The sequence below is a fragment of the Pollicipes pollicipes genome, unplaced genomic scaffold (assembly GCF_011947565.3).
Source record: "Pollicipes pollicipes isolate AB1234 unplaced genomic scaffold, Ppol_2.1 Scaffold_4219;HRSCAF=4965_pilon_pilon_pilon, whole genome shotgun sequence".
Lineage (NCBI taxonomy): Eukaryota > Metazoa > Arthropoda > Thecostraca > Pollicipedomorpha > Pollicipedidae > Pollicipes > Pollicipes pollicipes.
This window is the reverse complement of record NW_023596448.1, coordinates 18,969,928-18,992,075: the sequence shown is the minus strand read 5'-3', so window position 1 is coordinate 18,992,075 and position 22,148 is coordinate 18,969,928. Positions and strand designations below refer to the sequence as shown.

The 22,148-nt window shown below is 51.8% G+C and overlaps 1 protein-coding gene across 1 annotated transcript in view; it reads left to right on the top strand.

The window, feature by feature from the left end:
- The window catches only part of LOC119095560 (ATP-binding cassette sub-family A member 3), a gene marked incomplete in the record, with an annotated part of 63,271 nt that extends 46,527 nt beyond the window's left edge, over nucleotides 1-16,744 (top strand). Inside the window, 12 exon segments of the mRNA XM_037218412.1 lie at nucleotides 521-674; nucleotides 1,746-1,850; nucleotides 2,654-2,764; nucleotides 3,351-3,465; nucleotides 3,809-3,912; nucleotides 12,566-12,709; nucleotides 13,502-13,629; nucleotides 14,230-14,414; nucleotides 15,273-15,423; nucleotides 15,727-15,871; nucleotides 16,218-16,369; nucleotides 16,653-16,744. Of these exon segments, the coding sequence (XP_037074307.1) occupies nucleotides 521-674; nucleotides 1,746-1,850; nucleotides 2,654-2,764; nucleotides 3,351-3,465; nucleotides 3,809-3,912; nucleotides 12,566-12,709; nucleotides 13,502-13,629; nucleotides 14,230-14,414; nucleotides 15,273-15,423; nucleotides 15,727-15,871; nucleotides 16,218-16,369; nucleotides 16,653-16,700 (1,542 nt within the window).
- Nucleotides 16,745-22,148: the final 5,404 nt, after the last annotated feature.

Sequence of the window (22,148 nt, the reverse complement as noted above, 5' to 3'; positions counted from 1 at the left end):
CTCTCTCTCTCTCTCTCTCTCTCTCTCTCTTTCTCCTTGTCGGCCTGGTAGGAACCAGTCGTCCCTCACCCGGGCATTTTGTAATTTTGCCCACCCCTAAGCTCATTCCGACCAGCCAGAACCCACTTCCGGGGGCTGTGTGGGCGCCACGTCCAACCCGATCCGATCTGGGCCGTAGGAGCTTTCCAGAGGCCGGTATCATAGTGAACAATCTGCTGTGCAACAGATCAGACGTTGCTGTCGTGGTGTGCTCCACATCTCATCATCATTACAGATATTATTCGGTATGATCAGACGGTGATCCGCCGGTGCAGAAGAAGCTTTAGCGAAACCATCATCTACGACCGGCATTCTACGACGCTGGAACGGAAAACCAGAGGGCAGTTATCCTCAACTTTAGATACCTTTGGGAAAGCAAATGTGGTACTCTGCGATATCGATGGATCCGAAGGAGTTCCTTTCTCGGCCTTTTTTAGCTCACCCCACCACCGCTAATAACCGAGTCTTCTCGTACCGGCAGGTGTTTATGGTGCTGCCCAACTACGGCCTTGGTATGGCCATGGCCGACATCTATTCCAACTACCAGGGTATCAAGTACTGCGCGGAAAAACCCGAGATCGAGAAAATCTGTCTCGTGCTGAAGAACCTGAGCCTTACCAACCCGTGCTGCAAAAGTAAGCGTAAGCCGTGGCGTTGTGTTTAGGCAGGCGTCTGGATTCCTAAGACGTCAGTGCAGACTTGTGTGTCACCTGTACAGGAAGCCAAGCGTTTGTGGGTGGTGATTACGGCTCTTGCGGGATTACGGGTTTTGAGTGCAGGCTTGCGGGGTCGGCGCTTACCTCATACGGTTGGAAAATTGCTCACTTATATTAATCCACAAAGATGTTCAGGATATGGCGTCTGAGGGGTGGCCCACTTGTGACAAATAGCGATTTTTGTATGGTCAAGCGAGTGGTCCGGGATCCATATGTGCCAACAGGCCGAAATTAAGTGCAAAGTTCCTCGCTGAATCGACATGCCAGGTCAGGATCTAATCTGGTTGGTAGAGCACACTCTGCAGAGAGTGGGGCAGGCGATGAGGGACTGACTTACCATAGGTTTTCCGGGTGTCTGGCTGTATTTGGCGTGAAGAATTGCGATACAGATGTCACGAAAGACATGCGCCCTTACAACAGAAGCCACATTAGCACGGCCGAAGCCTGTATGTTTTTTTTCCTGACAGTGAGGGTCCTGACCCTGACACCTTCCTGGTGCGCCTTTGATCTGAACTGATACCTTCCTGGTGCGCCTTTGATCTGAACTGGCCCCCAGACCGCCCGTGGAGGTGTGCGTTGACTGTTGAAATAAACGAAATTGCTGGCGTCACTGGCACCGCTGGACTTGCATATCTTGCCAGCTGATGGCCATTCTGATGGTACGGACGCTCTGACCGTGCTTATGTGCTAGCCTTGCAAATATTCCTAATCTTTTTTACCTTTCTGGCATTGCTGACCTGAGCTGACTGAAGTTGCCGACCTCTTGATCCTGCCAGCCACGCGAACTTCGCTAACAGTCGTTATCTTAATAATCCTGCTGACATGTCTAACCCGCCCCCCGTCTTGAAACCACTGTCATGATAGTCAGATGGATCTTAAAGTAGAAGGAAGCCCCACAAAGCCGTAAAGTAGACGCAACTTCGTTACACCTCATGGCGGACCTTTCTGGCCTTCCCAACCTCTCTGACCAGCTGACCTTGCTGACCTCAGACTCGGGCAACTGCGGCGACGCCGGCTGCGTGGAGTGGAGCGAAAACTACCTGTCCGTCGAACGGCTCGGCATCGGTCGCACTCTGCTCTTCATGTTTGCCGAAGGTGGGGGCTCGATGCCCGAACAGCGTTATCACCAGCGTGGGATCGTGTTACCGCTGTTGCGGCCGGCGACGCCGTGCGTCTGTCAGAGTCAGTCGCTCCAGCGACATCATCGCCTGTCCCGTAACGGCGTGCTCCGCGCGACGCTCCACGGCGCTTTCTAAACGGCCAGCGGTCGTGGATCCGCCGGGATTCGAACCCGCTCCCCTCCCCCCCCGTCCCCCACCCAGGAGTCAAGCGCTTCGCCAACGGCACTGTCTCGCGGATACGTTGGCTGCTGCGAGTCTGCGCCACGAAGCGCTCGTACCGTCTTTATACGAGACGATAACGGCGCAGACTACGGGTAGGATTGTCTCAAAAGGCAACATTTCAGTAGCATGGTCTATAACAGATATCGGTGGTGTAGGATTTCGACGGGGAGGTGAAACGGGGCACGAGAGTTTGCACAGTCATGGGAGACCACTAAAATTATGAACTTTAACAATGCAAGTTGTTCAGCGCCCAACTATATCTCCATTATCCTGGTTTTTCTCCAAGAAATAAGACTAATACTACTGTGTTATCTGCGTTTAACTTTGCTTTAACCGCATTTCTGTGTCAACCGCCCAGGCCATTTTTGCTTTGTGCTCTCTATGCACTATGGTCTCTCTATCTCTGGATGCGGTCTTGGCACTGGTAGTCGTCTCTGAGAATTTTGGCATTTCAGTCAGTGATGTAAGCTCCCAAAAACTCGTATCATTCCGAGTTATATAATACTTTACGAGCCACCACATCAGATGATAATTAATGGTAGCCTGCCACTTCAGGTACAATCTGTCTCATCATTCTCTGTTTGATCGAGCTGCGCGTAGTGGACAGAATCAAGTACCTGTACAACACCAGAAGAAACACCTACGGAAAGCTGCTACACGACCACAGTAAGATCCACAAGCACGATTCTGTTCCGTTGTCGTCCGTGATATTGATGGTGTGGTAAATGTTTGATGACGTATGATTTCAACCAGTGCGATTTTAATTTGCTCTTTTTTATTTGGTTCGGTGTTTGCTTCGGAAAATGTGAAAAATACCCATATCTGTGGTCTGTTTGCAGTTGCTCTTTCATCTTCGTTGACGTCGGGGCTAGTCATCCAGCTAAGGGTGTCTAAGCACCTCACGTTAGGGTAGGGTGCCGTACGCCCCCCCCCCCCCTCCCCAATCTGGCTTCAGATTGAGCTGAAGCCGTAAAATGGCATAGCTTAATAGCCTCACGCCAAAAATGCAAAAACAGCTCCACTGCTTTGGACCTTTTGACCTCTCAAGGTCAACGGATGGTTTTGGACGTCATGCTGGTCTTCATGCTGAATGCTATCAGCTCCGCCATATTTTGCGGCGTTGCCGCTGGTCGTCTTTCCCGGGTGTCGGATGTATCGCAGGGTGTGGGGTAAACGTCCACCTGCTTGTTCGACGAAAGGTGAATCGCACTGTGTTGTCCTTCCTTTCTTAAACGTTTACCACTTTCTGTAGTGGATGAAGAGGATGCCATCGTTCCCGAGCTAGACTCCGACGTCGCGGCCGAGAAGAAGAGAATTCAGAACGGCGACATCGAAGCACTGAAGCACGAAAATGTCCTCGTCATCAAGTACGTGCTGGATGTCACCCAGCGACCGCTGTTCCATGCCAAAATGCTCCAAAACATAGAACTAGGTGAAGTTTTGTTAGTTCAGTTGAGGTGGCTGCTGTGTAAACCTTTCAAAAGGAATGCTCAGAATTTGGTAAGTGTTAGGTTTCCATTTGATTTGTCCTGCCTCGTAACCAATGTTCAGGATGCGGTTTTTCAGCGCCACAAAAAGCTACATCCCACATTAAAAAGATATCAGTTTTAAACTGTCTCGAATTACGTATCAGCCATCCTTTAATCTCAATTTTGAATGGATGAGAAAACACCTTACTTACCTAATGCACTGTTACACGGCGCCCTGCAGGGACCTGACCAAGTTCTACGCGAAGAACTTCTTGGCCGTGGATCGTCTATGTCTGGCTGTGCCAAAAGGAGAGTGCTTCGGACTGCTTGGGATCAACGGTGCCGGTAGGTACCCATTTCAGCTGGCTTTGCCCAGCCACGTAAAGGGTACTCAACACGCTCCACCGGCCGGGAACACCGATGATGAAACAGGACATTTCAAAAACAGAAAGGCGTAAAACTATTGGTGACTTATCCGGCACATTGACGACAATCTCCGCATGGTTTTTCCCGAGCTGAAGCATGCATAAGAACGCTTTTCGTTTCCTGCAGCTCAAGTACAAGACGCGAATGGAGCAGACCACCGTTCCGTCTAACGGCTGGTTCTCGCTGGTCAATCTGACTCAATTGGCCGAGTCCACGAACTTTGAGCCACTGTCCGTCACTCTGTGTCTTTTCCTTTCATCTTAAACTCGCTGAGGGAGTAACCAAAATAGAATGCACGTGGTCACTTCCATCGCATCCTTCAAGGATAACAGAATATGAAAAGTGCGAAAACCGCATAGATGGAAAACACATATGAAGAAGGGTGGGAATGCGTGTATATCTTATGATATAAGAAAAATTGAAATGAAAAAATAGTCCAAACATTTTGAATGAATGGATTTTAAGGATATGACAGCACTCTAAGGTGTCGTTGTTGGATGAGTCCTGACCCCTGACACTCCGACCTTGAAACTCCAAGTCAACGTCAGAATTTGCTGGTGAATGCTTAACGTGGCGCAATGCTTGGCATGGTCAGTCCTGACCTCGGACGTCGACTGACCTTTAGCGCGGCCGCCGCCACCGGCCGCGGACCATTTCAGTCAGCGGTAAACAGGGAGCGCCTGAGGCGGCTCGACCCATCGCCCACCGCCATGCACATTTTATGCCCGTGAACGGAATACCATGAACCAGTACGGACAGCTTTGTGCCGTTGAAGGGGATGGTCGCCATTTGAAAAAGCAAACATTTTAAGCAAGCATCGGAGGTGGTGAAATGGGCTCACAGCTATTGGCATACTTGTAAGTGCAAAAGGCTGCTCTAGACAACACGGTTTCTTAGTTAAGCAAATATGCTCCTCAATTTGTCATCGCTTGATTATATCATCGCACCATGCACAACATTGGTTGAGAGCCAATGCACGCGCGTCATATCTGGAAAGCGCTCTCATGAACGCAGGATATGAACGACTAGATAATTTATTTTCCTCGGTCCTGATTGCCGCATGGCCAATGGAATGGCAGGATTTGAATGGCGTTTGCTTAGCATCATGGGGGCCTGAGCGACCTTCAGAGGGTCTTCCCGAAATAGTGTGCACATCTTCGCAGGCGTGTGGCTCATAGACTAGAAAGGTTTGGGTCCTAACAAGAGCAGAGCTATGTTCCCCACTTGATCATATTGCAGCAAGCATCAAGTATGATGCAGTAGGCTCACTGATAACTATTAGTGTACTTTTAAGTGAAAAAGGCTGTTGTAGACAACACAATTCCTCTATTAAGTAAATTTATTCCTCAATACGTCATCGTTTAATCAAGTCATCGTACCTTGCACAACATTAATTGACAGCCAGCTGATGGTCATGTCTGAAAGTCGTGTTCTGGAACGCCAGATACGAACGACTCGACAGTTCTATTTTTCGGCCTTGATCGCCGCATGGCCAATGGCATAACTGGATTTAAATCATATTATGGCCAATGTTTTGCCATCGCCGCATGGCCAATGGCATAACTGGATTTGATATCATAACTGGATATCGTCATGGATGGCTTCTTGACCTTCAAACAGTCCACCTGAACTAGTCTGCACATCTCGCAGGCGTATAACTAAAAAACTTGAGTGGTCTAGGTCTACAGAAGAGCACGGCTGTGAACTGCACCGAATGACCTTGAAGATAGCTATTTCAGTTCAAAACCTTGTGCAACACTTCCTTTAAATTATGGGAAGTCGTGCGAAGCGAGCGACGGCCGGCGAGGTGATGATTTGATTCGACGAAGCCATTTGGTTGTGTTAGTGGTGGACGGAGCCATTGTTAGGCCCAGTTCTCAGGCTCAGCTCGCAGGCTCAGTTCTTCTACAGTGCAAATGCACTGAGAAGCTCGCGGCCACGTATTCAGGCTGGCGTAATCTGCTGCCGAGCCCGAGAGCCAAGTATATAAACGCTTGCAGGGGCCTGACGAGGGTCTCCGTGGCACCCTCCTGGAGCCGGCGCCTGTCTGGCTGTGGACTGGTTTTGAGCCCAAAGTCCCGGCGCCACGTATCCAAGCTCCCGCTCCGTCAGCCACGCCCAGGCTCCGCCGCTAGTCCGCCGCACGGGAGCGCGGCAGCCGACCCCCGCTGAAACGAGATGCTATCTTGATAGCGCAGTGCCGCTGTGCTGTCAGGAACTGGAGTCTGATGTTTGCACTCGCCTCGTGTTGACTGACAGCCCAGCACGACGGAAACAGGCTTGTTTGTTTTCACAAACTCATTTGTGAGACATGCGCTGTGCGGTCGTCTGTATACGCCATGTAGGGCGAGCGGCTGGCGCGGTAGAGGTGAACAGACGGCACGGACACCTGAGAGGTCACTTCAGTGTACGTTTATGATTCTTCCAAGGGATCAGACTTCAGGTGAACAGATGTAGGTAGTGATTCGTCGGCGACCATAAAAGTAAATTGGTAAGGTATGATTCAGCCAAGTGAAATCGTCTGTTAGCGTGCAAAGGTGAAAGTGTACTTAGACAACAAGAATGCACCTGCGCGAGCCTTTGGTGGACAGGAGGAAAAGTTTAATTTTTTCGTTTCATGTTATATGCTTATTAGCATACAGCATTTCATCAACTCCGAACTTGACTTCCGAAACGCAGCCATGATGCAAAAGATCATTGCACAATTGAAACATCATGTTGTGCGCGCGTCTGGGTCTGCTCCTGGGCATACAGGCCTTCGCCGCATGGAATACACGAGACGCTGACGGCGAAGCTATCTCAGTCTTTCTTCCGACAATGAGCTGTTGGCACAAAGCACTCCGTCGACGTAAACGTCGCAGTAGGCTCTGGAAGTCGTGCATGGCGGGCATGATCAATGGGACGGGAACAAAAGCGGCCTCTGCAGGGGTGCGAGCAGTCCATTGTGCGCCGTGGAACTCCAGTTGTCGCTGGCGTCACTCCAAACGCTCCAGTGGGAACTGACCACCTGCTCCACGTCGGAGTGGGAGGGGAGGGGAGGCGAGGGGAAGCGAGCCCGCGTCACAGTCGCACAGCACACACGCGACCGCCAACGCATCGGAGGACCGGTCTGGCGGCGCCTGCGGACCTCCGGCGGGAGTCTCAGCATGGTTTGTTCGTCCGACCGGCAGCTGGCGAGCGGCTGTCGCCCGGCCGGCCCGGTGACGCGGGGGACGTGTGGCGCCGTCGTTCCAGCGCAACCAGGCCCAGGTCAGCTCCGCCTGCAGGCCCCGGCCTCCGAGCGGGCGGGAGACGGCGGCAGGCGCCGTGCTCGCGAGTGGCTGTACAGCTCCGGAGAGTCGCGCGCCCCGAGCGGGAGCCGACTCCACGCGCGGCAGTGCGGCTCCCTCACCGCCGCCGGCGCGGAGCCGGCGCCCTCGGCTCCGCGCGTCTCACCGCCTTCCGCCGCTCGCCTCGCGTTCGTGGGCCCCCGCTGGCCCCGCGAGCGCGTGCTCTCTCTGGCGTGGCGTGCGGCGCGCCTGCTCTTCTCGGTTGGCTGCTTCTGTCTGCTCTGCCTGCACATGGTCTGGTGCGCCGGCAAACTGCGCAACAACGTCCTCTCGTCGATGGAGTCGCAGCCGTACCCTGCCGCCGGCTTCCCGCTGCCGGGTGTCACCCTCTGCACGGAGCGGCCGTACGGTCGAAATGTGTCGCTCGCCTCCATCATGCTGGACTGCTGGGTGAGCGGCCGGCACTGCGACGACGGCGCCGTGCGCTGGAAGGAGGTGGCGGAGCTGAAGCGGGTCTGCTTCAGCGCCACGCCGCAGATCCCAGGCGACCCCCGCCAGCTGCACAACGGCTTCTACTTTCGCCTCGGCTTCGACGCGGACGCCGACGAGACCACGATAGTCGACGCCTACTTCCACGACCCGCTGGGCACGCGCACGTCCTTCTTCATCTTCGACGGCGAGCGCAACGTGGAGGTGCCGCTGGGCATGATGATCAAGCAGGATGTGCGGCTAAACGAGCGGCTGTCGCTGAGCACTGCCGCGGCGCCGTGCGAGACGGACCGGCGTTACTCGGAACGTGACTGTCTCAACGCCTGCTTCCAGCGTTGGATTCTGGCGCAGCTGGGCTACTCGTGCGGGCTCGACTGGTTCGTCAGCGGCCACCCGGTCTGCAGCTCGGCCGAGCGCCGCCGCAACGTCACCCTCTTCACCTACTCCGTCGCCTTCCAGCTGCTGAAGCTGACCGACTGCCGGCGCCGCTGCCGGCCTGCTTGCCTCGTGCGCAACTACAGCGTGGTGCCCTTCTCCAAGACGTTCCGCACCTGGTACTGGGACACGCGGGTCGGCGTACTGACCATCAACTTCGGCGACAATCGCTACAAGCGCACCAGCGACACGGTGGTGTACGACCTGTTCAGCCTCGTGGGCGACGTGGGCGGCGCGCTGGGATTCCTGCTCGGCATATCCCTGATGACGGCGCTGGACGGGCTCGGCTGGCTCCTGCTCTGGGCCGCGCCGCGTCTCTGCGCTCGTCGCCGCGCGGCCGGCTCCGCCTGGCGCCTGAGCTCCGGCAGGATCGGCTCCCGCGGCAAGCGCGTGCAGCCGCACGACGCCTGGCTCAAGCCCTGAGACAGAGACGGGCGCGCGTGGGGGATGGTGGCTGCCAGACTCGGGCGCGCTGGAGTTGAGAGGCAGGTGTCTGAAGGCTCGCGTGGACGCTCGCGTGGTCAGCGATGTTGCGCGACCTGAGACCCGCCACGTGCCTAGTGGTGGCGATGACCGCCATCGGCGCGATAAATCCTCACGGCGCTTGACTCATGAAGCAGAGATGAAGGACGCTAACCAGTGTGTGCACGCGTGGACAGACTGTCCTTCTCTCTCTCTCTCTCTCTCTCTCTCTCTCTCTCCTCTCTCTCTCTCTCATCTCTCTCTCTCTACTCTCTCTACTCCTCTCCTCTCGTCTCTCTCTCTCTCTCTCTCTCTCTCTCTCTCTCTCTCTCTCTCTCTCTCTCTCTCTCTCTCTCTCTCTCTCTCTCTCTCTCTCTCTCTCTCTCTCTCTCTCTCTCTCTCTCTCTCTCTCTCTCTCTCTCTCTCTCTCTCTCTCTCTCTCTCTCTCTCTCTCTCTCTCTCTCTCTCTCTCTCTCTCTCTCTCTCTCTCTCTCTCTCTCTCTCTCTCTCTCTCTCTCTCTCTCTCTCTCTCTCTCTCTCTCTCTCTCTCTCTCTCTCTCTCTCTCTCTCTCTCTCTCTCTCTCTCTCTCTCTCTCTCTCTCTCCTCTCTCTCTCTCTCTCTCTCTCTCTCTCTCTCTCTCCTCTCTCTCTCTCTCTCTCTCTCTCTCTCTCTCTCTCTCTCTCTCTCTCTCTCTCTCTCTCTCTCTCTCTCTCTCTCTCTCTCTCTCTCTCTCTCTCTCTCTCTCTCTCTCTCTCTCTCTCCTCTCTCTCTCTCTCTCTCTCTCTCTCTCTCTCCTCTCTCTCTCTCTCTCTCTCTCTCTCTCTCTCTCTCTCTCTCTCTCTCTCTCTCTCTCTCTCTCTCTCTCTCTCTCTCTCTCTCTCTCTCTCTCTCTCTCTCTCTCTCTCTCTCTCTCTCTCTCTCTCTCTCTCTCTCTCTCTCTCTCTCTCTCTCTCTCTCTCTCTCTCTCTCTCTCTCTCTCTCTCTCTCTCTCTCTCTCTCTCTCTCTCTCTCTCTCTCTCTCTCTCTCTCTCTCTCTCTCTCTCTCTCTCTCTCTCTCTCTCTCTCTCTCTCTCTCTCTCTCTCTCTCTCTCTCTCTCTCTCTCTCTCTCTCTCTCTCTCTCTCTCTCTCTCTCTCTCTCTCTCTCTCTCTCTCTCTCTCTCTCTCTCTCTCTCTCTCTCTCTCTCTCTCTCTCTCTCTCTCTCTCTCTCTCTCTCTCTCTCTCTCTCTCTCTCTCTCTCTCTCTCTCTCTCTCTCTCTCTCTCTCTCTCTCTCTCTCTCTCTCTCTCTCTCTCTCTCTCTCTCTCTCTCTCTCTCTCTCTCTCTCTCTCTCTCTCTCTCTCTCTCTCTCTCTCTCTCTCTCTCTCTCTCTCTCTCTCTCTCTCTCTCTCTCTCTCTCTCTCTCTCTCTCTCTCTCTCTCTCTCTCTCTCTCTCTCTCTCTCTCTCTCTCTCTCTCTCTCTCTCTCTCTCTCTCTCTCTCTCTCTCTCTCTCTCTCTCTCTCTCTCTCTCTCTCTCTCTCTCTCTCTCTCTCTCTCTCTCACTGGATTCGGGAACAACACGCTACCTTAGGTCCGTACGCGAGCTGCGCTGGAATTTTATTTTTCAACGCGTCCATTGCGTTGTGTTGAAGTTCTCCTGAGAAGATGCTCATCGTCTGCCTGCCGTGGGAGAAAACCCGAGCAGGCCACTCGCGCCTCGCAGGGATGATGTCCAGCACGTGCCCTGCTGGGCGCTGCCTTCAGGGAAGAGTCGTGGTTGTCGGCCAGAAGGCTGCTCAATGGAAAGCCTACTTTGAACTTGACGATCTGGTGCGATATCGGCGAACATGCATTAACTCTGCCTCTATGGATGATGGTTAGAATGGGCCCAATCCAAAACAGCTGCGTTGACAGGTGCATTGAACCAGCGTGACCCACCGACAGGACATCGGAAGTATCCCAAAAATGGTCAGAGTCCGCTGCTGGTGCGTCTCGTGGCGTCCGTGACGAACTCGCTGCCCCCCCCCCCCCCCTCCCCCCCCCCCCCCGGCAAGCCCGAGCGCCGCTGGCTGGGATCCAGTCGGCCCGTGTTTCAGCAGCATGTCGACTTCATGTCACCGCTGGTCCTGCTTGGTGTGTCGTGCCGGATGAACGCTGCATCACGAATATATTCGTCCCGTGCAACCAGTGTGATAGCGATAAATCTGAGAACACACGTGGTAGGTGATAGTAATGTGCCGATATTTTGTGATATGTGATTCGTTGTGCTGTCCGATTCGTGACCGATTCGTTGTGCTGTCCATTATTGATATCGTATCTGGAGGTAATCTGCTGTAGCAGTTCGTCACGTAACCTGTTCCGACTAATGGTGAACTGAACTAGCAACGCTAGCACGAACGTTTCAGTTTGATCGCGATTTGGCTCAACATTCAATGGCCAATGCGTCTAATTGCCCAAGCTGAAACTTTGTGTATCTGCTGGTAGCACATGGAAGCCAATATAACACCCATGATTTGTCTACAGATAGATGAGGAGCATTGTAGCAAAGGACTAGATTTTCTGTAAGATATCGTGTGGTATGAAACACTATGCATGTACATTATCGGGTGCGCATCCTCAAAGCTACTTGCACCTACGCTGTAAATAACGAAGACGCGGGGTATTCCACATGACTAATTCAGGGAACGTCTACAATACACACATTTTAATGTGCCTCTTTTTAATGCAGAAAAAATGCTGCCAGCAGTGGCGCACACTTTAAGAGTGCCATGCAAAGCGCCGGATATCTGCGGCATAAGGCTGTGAAGCTGCGGTGCGTGGCGTGGTCTCTGTATTAAGCCTCGACGGCTCAACGCCACACGAGAATAATTCTCAGCCTGACGCACCGCCCACCTGACCCCAATCCACCCTTGGCGCACCGCCCAGCTGACCCCAATCCACCTTTGACGCACCGCCCAACTGATCCCAATCCGCCGCTGTCGCCGTCATCGGGGATTCCCTTGAACCGCCCACGCTGTCGGCCTTACGTGGGCCGCTGCCCTGAGATGAATCACGGCGCATGCGCCAAGCGCACGGCTCGGCGGCGCGCAGAATTTGGTGCAGGGTTTCAAGACGGCATGCAGGTCCTGTCATACAAGCTTTGAGTACTAATCTGTTTAATTGGTGATTCTGCATTGCTTGCTTTTCTCTTGTTAGCTGCTTTCACGGTAATCGCTTGGCATTGTGTTTTCCTTTGTCCGTTGTCATTCACGACCTGAATACGCGTGCTCGTTCCATTGTTGCCATTGTTCATGCTCGGGACATATAGTTGGTTGCCAAGGATGCGTATCAACAAACGGAAAAGAGTCACGTGGTTTGTGCATGACCGACGCCCACTTATCAGGTGCGGCGTGTAATGGCGCATGCCTAACTGGAGCGCTCGTCATCAGCCGACGCATAAGCGGCTCATAACGATGTGTATGATTCGTAGTGGAACAGTACACCCACCTTGCCGCATTGGCTTCGTTTCTGCTCGCCTCGACCACAAAGTCTTGACGTTGTGGGCTGGCAAATTTGTGGAACATGTTCTGAGAGAACGGTACCGTGAAAATTACATTTTAAAGGTATTGTACAGTTTCCAGTCTTTTGCAACCCTTTTCCTTTTTCGGTTCTCGGTTGATGCGGTGTTTTCTTACCTGAACCAGATAAGCTCAGTTATAAGGAATTTTTATCCCGCAAACTTGGTGGTACATAAGAGAGCTGCACGAATCATTATTTTGTGTAAGCATCATTAATCATGCCACACATCTTTGGGCAGGACTTCCTATTCCTGCGTTATGTCGTGAGGATACAATCTGGTACGTAAGAAAAATACCTGACGTTTCGTGCTTGACTTCTCTGTCGGACCGCTCCTTTCCCGCCCGTCCTCGTTCAGCTGGTGACCATGTGTTCCTCCTCAGGCAAGACGACCACCTTCAAGATGCTGACGGGAGACGAGCTGATCTCGTGGGGCGACGCCTTCCTCATGGGCAAGAGCGTGCGGTCCGATGTCACCGAGGTGCACAGGCTGCTGGGCTACTGCCCGCAGTTTGACGCCGTCATCGGTGAGCCCGCCGCAGCGTGAGGCCGAGTGTGCTGGTCGACTGGTGGGTGGCTTAGCTGTAGCGGTGACCGGCGGTTCGGTGTCTCCGTTTGAAAGAAAACTGGTCGGGATGGTAGCGGTATCGAAAAGTCTGGAATATTGTGGTGTTAAATATGTTTTAAATTATTACTTCCATGCAACATCAAAGTTTGTCTGAATTCGAAACACAGAACAATTTTTATTTCTACATATCCATAGATTCTTTCCATAGAAGCATAGATTGACCTTCATCTTTCCTCAATTCTTTGCTCTTCAAATTTCCAAATATTTTGCAACCCTGTTTTGTGCCATATGGCTTAACATAAACAAGATACGCTTAGCGCATAGTGAAACTGCCTCACGTTCCGAAGTAAAGCAAGGACGGGGTTGAAACGTATCCCTACGTCATACACTGACTTCTAACAGTATAACTGGAGCCGTGGCAGCCGTGCTCAAATTGTGTCAGTTTAATCTCATAAATTTTCGTCATTGATCATTAGGACACACTATCGGTTTTCGGCTGGAACTTGCTTGAATATCTTGTCTCCCATTTTACCTGTAGATATGGAGGCAGCGTAACATGCATTTTCGCCATGCTCCTAACACTCGCGCTCCTCCCAAACAGCTCTGTTTGCAGCCGTGTCCCGTGACCACGTGCCACGACGGCGTCCCCTGACGGTGCTCTGGGGCTCCAAATCGCGGGGTTCCGTTTCGGTGCTCCGTGACGGTGTCAGGTCGAGTGGCTCCGTGACGGCGGGTGCCGCGCGCTCCACAGATCAGCTGACCGGACGAGAGACGCTGCAGATGTTCGCCCGTCTACGCGGTATCCACGAGGAAGACATCCCGGGCGTGGTGGAGCAGCTCGCCGCCGGGCTCTTCCTCAGCGAGTACATCGACAAGCAGGTGCGCGGTCTCCCTCTCTTCTCTCCTCTCTCCTGCTGGACCCCAGGTCTGAGGTGCTGCTGCCGCGTGAGGTCTGGGTACCGACGGCCGGGCACTGTCGCCGCTTGGGGTGTCTGGGCTGGGGCCGCTTCAAGGATGGAAACGGCTCAACTCAAGTCGAACTGAATACCCAGAGGCACTGAATAAGGTTTGAACACAGACACTGGTTTGTACCGAATAAGAGTGTGCTGGCACCAAACGAGACAGCACGCTGGAGACGACATCAGCTCGAATCGTCTTCGATGGTGATGATCTCTCAGTATCTGGCTTCCGTCTCGTTGTTCTGATACAGAGCTATTCTCAGACCAACGACCAAGAGCGTAAAGCTCTTGCCACTGAATTTTGTGATCTTTGAAGAAGAAAATAATGAGACAATTTTTTGGCAAGATCTTTGCCTGATCTTGCTCTCCTTAGACGTTTTCTAACTCATGCAAGTAAACTTTGGACTCCCGAGATCTAACCTGTGCCATCTCTCCGTTAATCATCACCAGCTGACCTCTGACCCATGACCTCTAATCCCCGACCCCAGCCTCTGACCCTTGACCTGTGACTCAATGTCAGGTGCGCGAGTACAGCGGCGGCAACAAGCGTAAACTGAGCACGGCGGTGGCGCTGGTCGGTGACCCTCCCATCGTATTCCTGGACGAGCCCACCACCGGCATGGACCCGGTGGCTCGCCGCCTGCTCTGGGACGTCATCTGCCGCATCCGCGCCGCCGGCCGCAGCATCATACTGACCTCACACAGGTACGGAAGACGTCCTATCCTCTCTAATGATGATTACTCACTGAGCTTCGTCCTCGGCCCACCCCCGCCCTCTTTCGCACCCACCTCCTGCACGTACGAAAATCCCGGCTGCGGTGCTGTATAGTAAGTGGCCAGTTACCGGCAATATAGCTGAATGACATTATTTTTCTGAAAACACGCACGCCCCTAGCCCCTTCGATGTTACTTATGCTAGTGGCTTGGGTCCATTTCTATGTCCACAACTGTTATCTGCAGAAGTCAAACAAGAAAAAGGCGATAAGATCCAGTATCGGGGATCATTGCGTTCATTATTGCAATATGCGTTATTTGGCCTCGAGCCCTCACAAAATTAAGGCACCTTGCACCACGGGCGATAGGTACATCGGTACATTGCGTAGTAGCTTATATATATATATATATATATATATATATATATATATAGAGAGAGAGAGAGAGAGAGAGAGAGAGAGAGAGAGAGAGAGAGAGAGAGAGAGAGAGAGAGAGATATATATATATATATATATATATATATATATATATATATATATAAGCTACTACGAAATGTACCTTCAAGTACATATATTTCAATATATGAATATATATATATATATATATATATATATATATATATATATATATAAGCTACAAAGAAATGTACCTTCAAGTACATATATTTCAAGATATAAAAATATGTGTATATATATATATATATATATATATATATATATATATATGTATATATATAGAGGGAGCCACCATTGTCAGCGCCGCAGGCCTCAGCGTGATAAGGTCACGATATTTGTTGTCACCGCTCAAAGCAAAGTTGCGTTTCGGTGAGCCGGCATCATCTGTTGACAGCATGGAAGAGTGTGAAGCCCTGTGCACGAGGCTGGCCATAATGGTGAACGGCGAGTTCCGCTGCATGGGGTCGCCACAGCACCTCAAGAGCAAGTTCGGCCAGGGCTACACCCTTCTCATCAAGGTCAAGGTTTCGGACGCGGAGAAACAGGTCAGGCAATGCGCGCTTGTGTTCCCTCTTTAACACATCGTGAGAAACATTTCTACAATACTAGTATTTTCAGTCTCAAAAGATGTTGATGATAAGTGTTAAATGTGTTCATTATTGGTCGACCATTTGGCTGACTGACGCCCGTCTGGAACCATCCCGCACGTTTGTCCTCAAAGCCTGCATATGCATGCCCAGCCCGCTACGCATATGGTCAGAAGTACTCTTTGGCTGTCGCGGGTTTTGAGCCTCATTGACATCTCGTCTCACGACGGATGACTAACGGGACCACCTCCACGTCGACAGGAATTCTCAAAGTCACACCAGCGGGCCACCTCCAGCTCGTCCATCACGCGTCAGCGACCGGCCAGCGTCGGTCCTCTGAAGCGTACGATGAGCGCCAGCTCCTCCGTCCAGCCCGTCAAGGACTTCGTGGAAAAATCCTTCCCCGGTGCGTCTGACCCGTGAGAGGACCTGCTCGATCTGACAGTCGTAGAATGGAAAAGTTAACGGCGTTTTACGGCCCTTGGTTTCGTCTGAGCAAATGATACCGAGCGACAGACTGTGATGCGACGGATATTGTGACACACTGTGCCGTGTTGGCTGCACCCCGCTTTCATGAGCAAGGATAATCGATCTTTGAGTTGCTTTTGATAATGCTGAATAGGACGGTGGCCTTACGTCACAAGTCATATGCTCCAGACATTTTGTCCCTCATGGGACTATCCCTAGATCATCCCATGTCATTGGACCGAGCTCTCCCATGCCGTTGACATGTCCCGCTTCCGTGCGCCCAGGATCCGTCCTCAAGGACGTGCACCAGGGCCTGCTGAACTATCAGATCACGGACGCGTCGCTGTCCTGGGCGCGCATCTTCGGCATGATGGAGCGGGCCAAGGACAGGCTGAACATCGAGGACTACTCCGTGGGCCAGACCACGCTGGAACAGGTGACAGCAGAAGCTTGTGGATATTAAAGGGACATCGGTCTGCATCGGCAAAACAGCGACGCTATTATTACATTTGCCTGTTTTTTCTGTGGTCTGTGTGCTTCTAAGTTTGGAGTATACCTCGACATCGCGGTCGTGAGTGTAAGATAGAACGAAGAAGGTGCAATACAGGCGCCCTGCATCCGGCGATAACCGAGCCCTCAGTCCTCGAATCCTTGAGATGTCCTCATAACGCGCCATTATTTCAAGATCCCCTGTCAACGCTGTTCTCTATCCACTGCAGGTGTTCCTGAACTTCGCCAAGGGCCAGCGTCCCGAAGACGGCGAGTGAGCACCGTGTCTGGGGCCATGGAGCTAACGGCGCGTCCTCAGTGCCCACCGTATCACTGTGTCCACTCAGTCAGCACTGTCCAAGCTCTCATCAGTTGGAGGCTGCCCAGCCGTCGTGCCGTCGTGTCGGTGTAGTTGTGTCATTGTGCGATGCGGTCGCGACATTCCCCCCACCGCCCGGTTGGCTGTCGTGCCTGTTGTGTTCTGCTGTTCAGCTGTACTTGGTCGTAAAAGGAGCGCTGACACTGGCAGATATCCCCTCCGAATGGAAAAAAGTGAATCACGACGAGTTGGGGCGCGTCACCTTGCGGGTCTGCAGTTGTCCCGCGCGACTGGCGACTGGGCGTACACTTCAGTTCAGCCTCGCGCCAAAGCCTCGAAGGCGGTCCTGGGGAGACCCAGCGGCAATGTTGTGGCATACAAGCCTCGCAACGGCGAGCCATTAATAATCTATTTTCCGATGTTGCTGTTATGCACTGGTGTCCGTGTGGTGTAGATGTTAGGCACTGAATGTCTGGGAGGTGGACAGAGTACTGTGTCACTGTTTGGGTTGCAGCGAAGCGTACAATGGCAGTGTTTGCTAGGGCCGCTGTCGTACAGTCGCTTCTTATCGGTCTCACATTTCTAATGACATCTCTGCGTTCCCGATTTCGGCGTGTTTAAGGCGACGTAACATCAAGGTTCTGCTGTTCACTCTCGAGCGGAGCCAGCCGTCGTAGTAAAATGTGACCCAAAAAGTACACCAGTCTTGGTAATTTTTCAGTTTCGTGGAGCGCTTGTCTTGCGGAGCAGGTCGTGCGACAAGACTGTGGGGGAGAGCGATGCTCCCTGCTGCAAGCATACTGCATCCTTCATTCCCAAACACCCTGATTAGTTATACATCCCGCTGGCGACAGCGCTGTGATCCACAAGACGGATACAAGTTCACAATCAATCAGGAATGCGCATAACGGTGCAGCCTTGATGTCGATATTGTATGCGTGCTCTCAAGCTGTAACTGTAACTTGAAAATCGCGTGTATTGTGTTGGATATGTTGCATGGTCAGTACAATGTCGATGTTTCAGGGGGCGAATGCCACGGATCGAGGCTGGTCGCGCAGACCCAGGTATTTTGGAGTCTTTATGACCATATACTTCGCCTGACTATGTGCTCTTTGAAGACAAAGGAAGCAGCTATTTTCTAACACAACACGCTGGATGTAGCTAGCTAGATGTGAGATAAAATATTTTGAATCCCAGTTGCATTCTAATACATTATAAAATGCATGTGATGTGCCGGCGTCGAGTTTTTTGTGAACCGTGATGATGCAGGCAATTCGTGATGCATTACGGTGGGTAACGATCACACAAAAACGACACCATAATCACTGTGACCCAGCCACTAACTTGGTTCTCAACTGACCCCTGTTGTTTCGCATAAACCTCGCTGTAACTTCAAATATGCGTCGTTTAATTGTGATATGTTTACCTTATACGTTACCCAGCCATGGATAACCTCCAACACGTTTGTTGGATGGGGAGGAAAACTATCTGGTCAGGAGGCCGTTGGGGCCCATTGGTCACAACTCCCATTGTTTTCCACTCAGGTGCGTTAGGTGCAACACCAAACTTGCCTGGACGTGCCACTCTCTCCATGATTACGCCAGATACATTTAGCTGTGTTGATTGCTAAGTCAGGTATCGAAATACAAGGACACGGTTCACAAGATTCGGCTTTTAATCTAAGCAAGAGGTAACTAAATGTATCACAACAGGACCTAGAGCCACTTAGTAACGCCAATGCACCAGGCAATGTGCAGCTAGTGACAGCAGGTTTATTTCACTCGACTTGAAACTAGCGACAGCGGCATGAATTGGCAGGTGCTGACCGCAACAGTGGCACGCGCCGCCATGGCGCGTAACACCAGCGGCTGAAACTGCAGGCAACCGTCACCGAGGCAATACTGACCTGGCTAGGCTGCCGTGAAGTGTCATCTGGCAGTCTCTGGAGACGTGTCGTACCACTGCGCCATCTATCGAGTGCCTGAAACCTGTATGCAACCATCACTGAGTCTATACTGTCCTGGCTACTGTGAAGTGTCATCTGGCAGTCTCTAGGGAGGTCTTGTGCCACTGCGTCATCTACCGAAAATGATCGCTTCGCAGCCGTGTAGGAACCGCAGCTGAGGCGCTCACCCAGCGCCATCTGTCGAGCGCGGGCACGCACGACACCGCCACCTGACAGACAGATTACAGGCATACAGCAGCGAAGACCAAGCCATGTCAAACGATCTAGACAAAATGGAAAATGAAAGGCGTGAAATGCGACTGAAACATGTCCGATATCGCTCATCTTCATTTCGCTTTTTTGGACACCCGCTTTGAGTTTACGCTGTCGATTGCACTGAAGCCTCAAACCACTCTAATGCCTCAGACACAATGTGTTTTTCAGCACAAAGTCCATTAAAACATCCCTCATCGCGTAATTTTCCGAAGAAACGATGTCCGTCCGCAAGTTTCAACCATGCCTTATTTACTCAGTATTTCTGTCCTTTGGATGCCTTGACATTGACATTACCATGGGTGGATTATCTGTTTTGTGGTGTCTTGTGACGGATGACGTTTATCGCAGGTCGTTGCTGCGGTATTCAGTGTAATTGCCGACATTATTATTGCGAACCTTGGCGAAATCCAGTGAGTGGTTATTCTATCGCCGCGTCAGTACATATCACATAGATAAACACATAGCACGCAACACATGCAAATGGGACGCAACTCCGGCGAAAGACATACGATGTTATAAAACATGAGCGACTGATGATGCAATCAGCAACTGTGCGTCATGGCTAGTTTGTCAGTTTAGGTTAGTTCTCTGATGAAAGGCATTGCTTTGCCCTTGAACTCAATTAAGTTTTTGCACTGGCGCCTAGCAGCAGGGAGGCGATTCCACGCCGCCACAGCCCGATAGGGAAATGCCCTTTTTACGCACTCTAAGCGGGGGTGTTTTACAACGCTCGTCTGCAGAACAGTGTCGTCATCGGTGGCTCCGGTGTGCCGCTGAGATACTTCAAATCGGCGCCTGATCAGGTTAATGATAGCCCGTGGCCCGTGATGCACGTAAATAGCGCGATGCAAACATGTGCAGTCGCGGTGGGTGACAGTCTCGTCGACATTGGGCCAGTTTAGCTGTTTTCCGGATTCTCCTCTGCGTTTGCCGGCAACAATTCTGACCGCGAAGTTAATAGCCTTATCCAGGTGCTGGCGCTGAACGGCTGTTATCGGGTCCCATGCAGGTAAATAGTATATGATGTGAGGGAAAACCAGTGACTTAACTAGGGGCTTTATTGTGGATCTGGGAAACACATGTCTAAGCTTGTTAATAGCTATGAGGGAGCCAAAACAGCGCTGAGTAGTTTTAGCCGTTTGCTGTAGCCAGTTGAAGATTTTTATCGATGAGCATGCCTAGTATTTTTACTTACTCTGAAGGAGACAGCTGGGAGTTATCAAAACTCACGCTCAGCCCGGCGGCTTTGCGGGTATTGGTGGGTGTGCCAGCAACATTGAATTTAGTTTTTGATGGGCTGATCTTCATGCTATTGTGACGAAACCATACATGAGACATATTACTTCACGGCTTAGGGTGCTCTTTGACCTGCGCGGGTATCTTACGGCGTCCCAGTGTGGGTGTCTCGTCAAAGGGTGGGGGAGCTGACTGATCAGAGCTGAGCAGCCCAACTTTCTAAAACCATGGCTATAGTCTTATGGACGTAGACTGCAATTAAAAATCCGGAGACAGCTACGTCCACTCCTCCTCCGCCCCAGCTCGGGTAAACTTTCGCAAACGTATTGAAAGTCGCGTGACTCAGTTTAGTTGTCAAGACACCATTTATCATAAAAAAAATTGCTCGCTACCCTACGCAGGGGCTGCCGCCAGCTGTATTGCGTCTTGATTCTTGCCACACGCTACTGGTGATGGAACGGAAATTACAGTGACGATGAGCGTGTTTTGTGCTTTCCGTAGGCCAGCGTGAAAAAAGTGAGAAAAAACGGTGTGGCGAAGGCCACCGTCTCTACGCGCATTTCAAGTTACGCGATATGCTGCCTCTGCTTGCACTTCTACGCAATGCGTAGACAGAACTTGAGTGTACAGCATAGCAATGCACATTATTACCGGGTCTTCACTGCGATTGGGTCCCAGACATGGAGCCCCGAGCGGCAGGAGCGTGTCACGCCCCTTGCTTTACATGTTAGGTGAAGCCAGAATCAGGGAAGCGTGTAGAAGGCGAACCTGACGTGGTCAAAATTAAAATGCTCACTGGTGCTCAAAACTGCGTATCCGCTTTCCGTACCGGGCCGAACAGTCACCCGACCGTCATAACCGACGGTCGTAGCGCAACGTCGCCCCCGCCCACCTCCCCTACCCCGCAATCAACGGTCAATTTCGTCCCCCAGACATACATATACTGCGTAGCCACCAGTCTCCATCCCCCTGGCCTCAACCTCAGCTGGTCGCCGATCGAAATACGTCAGTCGCTCCCACCCCTCCCCTCGCAATGAGTGAGGGTTTTTCCGCCGGGCAGCTGCAGCACTATTTAATCTAAAAAAATTATCGATTATGTCGCCGTGGAACCCCACAAAAACAAGTGGCCGCGTGTGCCCAGCTGCTCACTATGATAAATATCTCGCTAGATGGCAGGAGGTTCGCGCGCGGTCGCTGAGAACAGGTGCGCCACGGAAGTAGTCAGTCCCGGAGTAACTGATCCCTAGCCATGGAGCACTGTCTTTCGTGTCTGCACATTGGTGTATTCGACCGTTTTCATGCCGAGTTGCATGCAAGAAGCTGGGTCGATGGCGTTCATTCCCCGCACAGAACAACAAGCGACACTTACCGGAGCAATAGGATGCACGAAACCTTCATGTTCAGAATGACCTTACGAGGCCTTGGAAAGAGATAATAAGTTCCAGTCGATGCCAACAGTATCTCAACAAATCAGTGCTTTCAAAAATTGTTTACTTATTACGCTAGCATGAGTTATTTAGGCTTTAGTCGCCATTGCATGAATTGGAGAACAGATCGCCAACAGCGGTCAGATATTTAAGGAAAGCTCAAATAGTGAGGCAATACTCGGATTAAGCGTAAAAGAATGCACCAGATAATGTCTGCGCAACATGGCTTTGGGTCAACAAAATCAAAATAGTTAGACTAACGTACATTAGCACGGACGAGCAATAGCAGTATGAACATTTGAACTTAATACATTTGCTTTTGTAAACATCTGCAATGCGAATAAGTGCGCTAACTACATTATCCGTTGCAAACATTTGCTCTCACAAATGCCTGTTTGCTAGTTAGATAGGTAAATAGGCATAAAGTCCCTCTCAAACCCACGTTTTTATGTTTTACCATCGACGGCTCCTGCCAAAAACTTGAAGATCAATGTTAGGCATTGTTCCTCAGCTCCATAGGCAT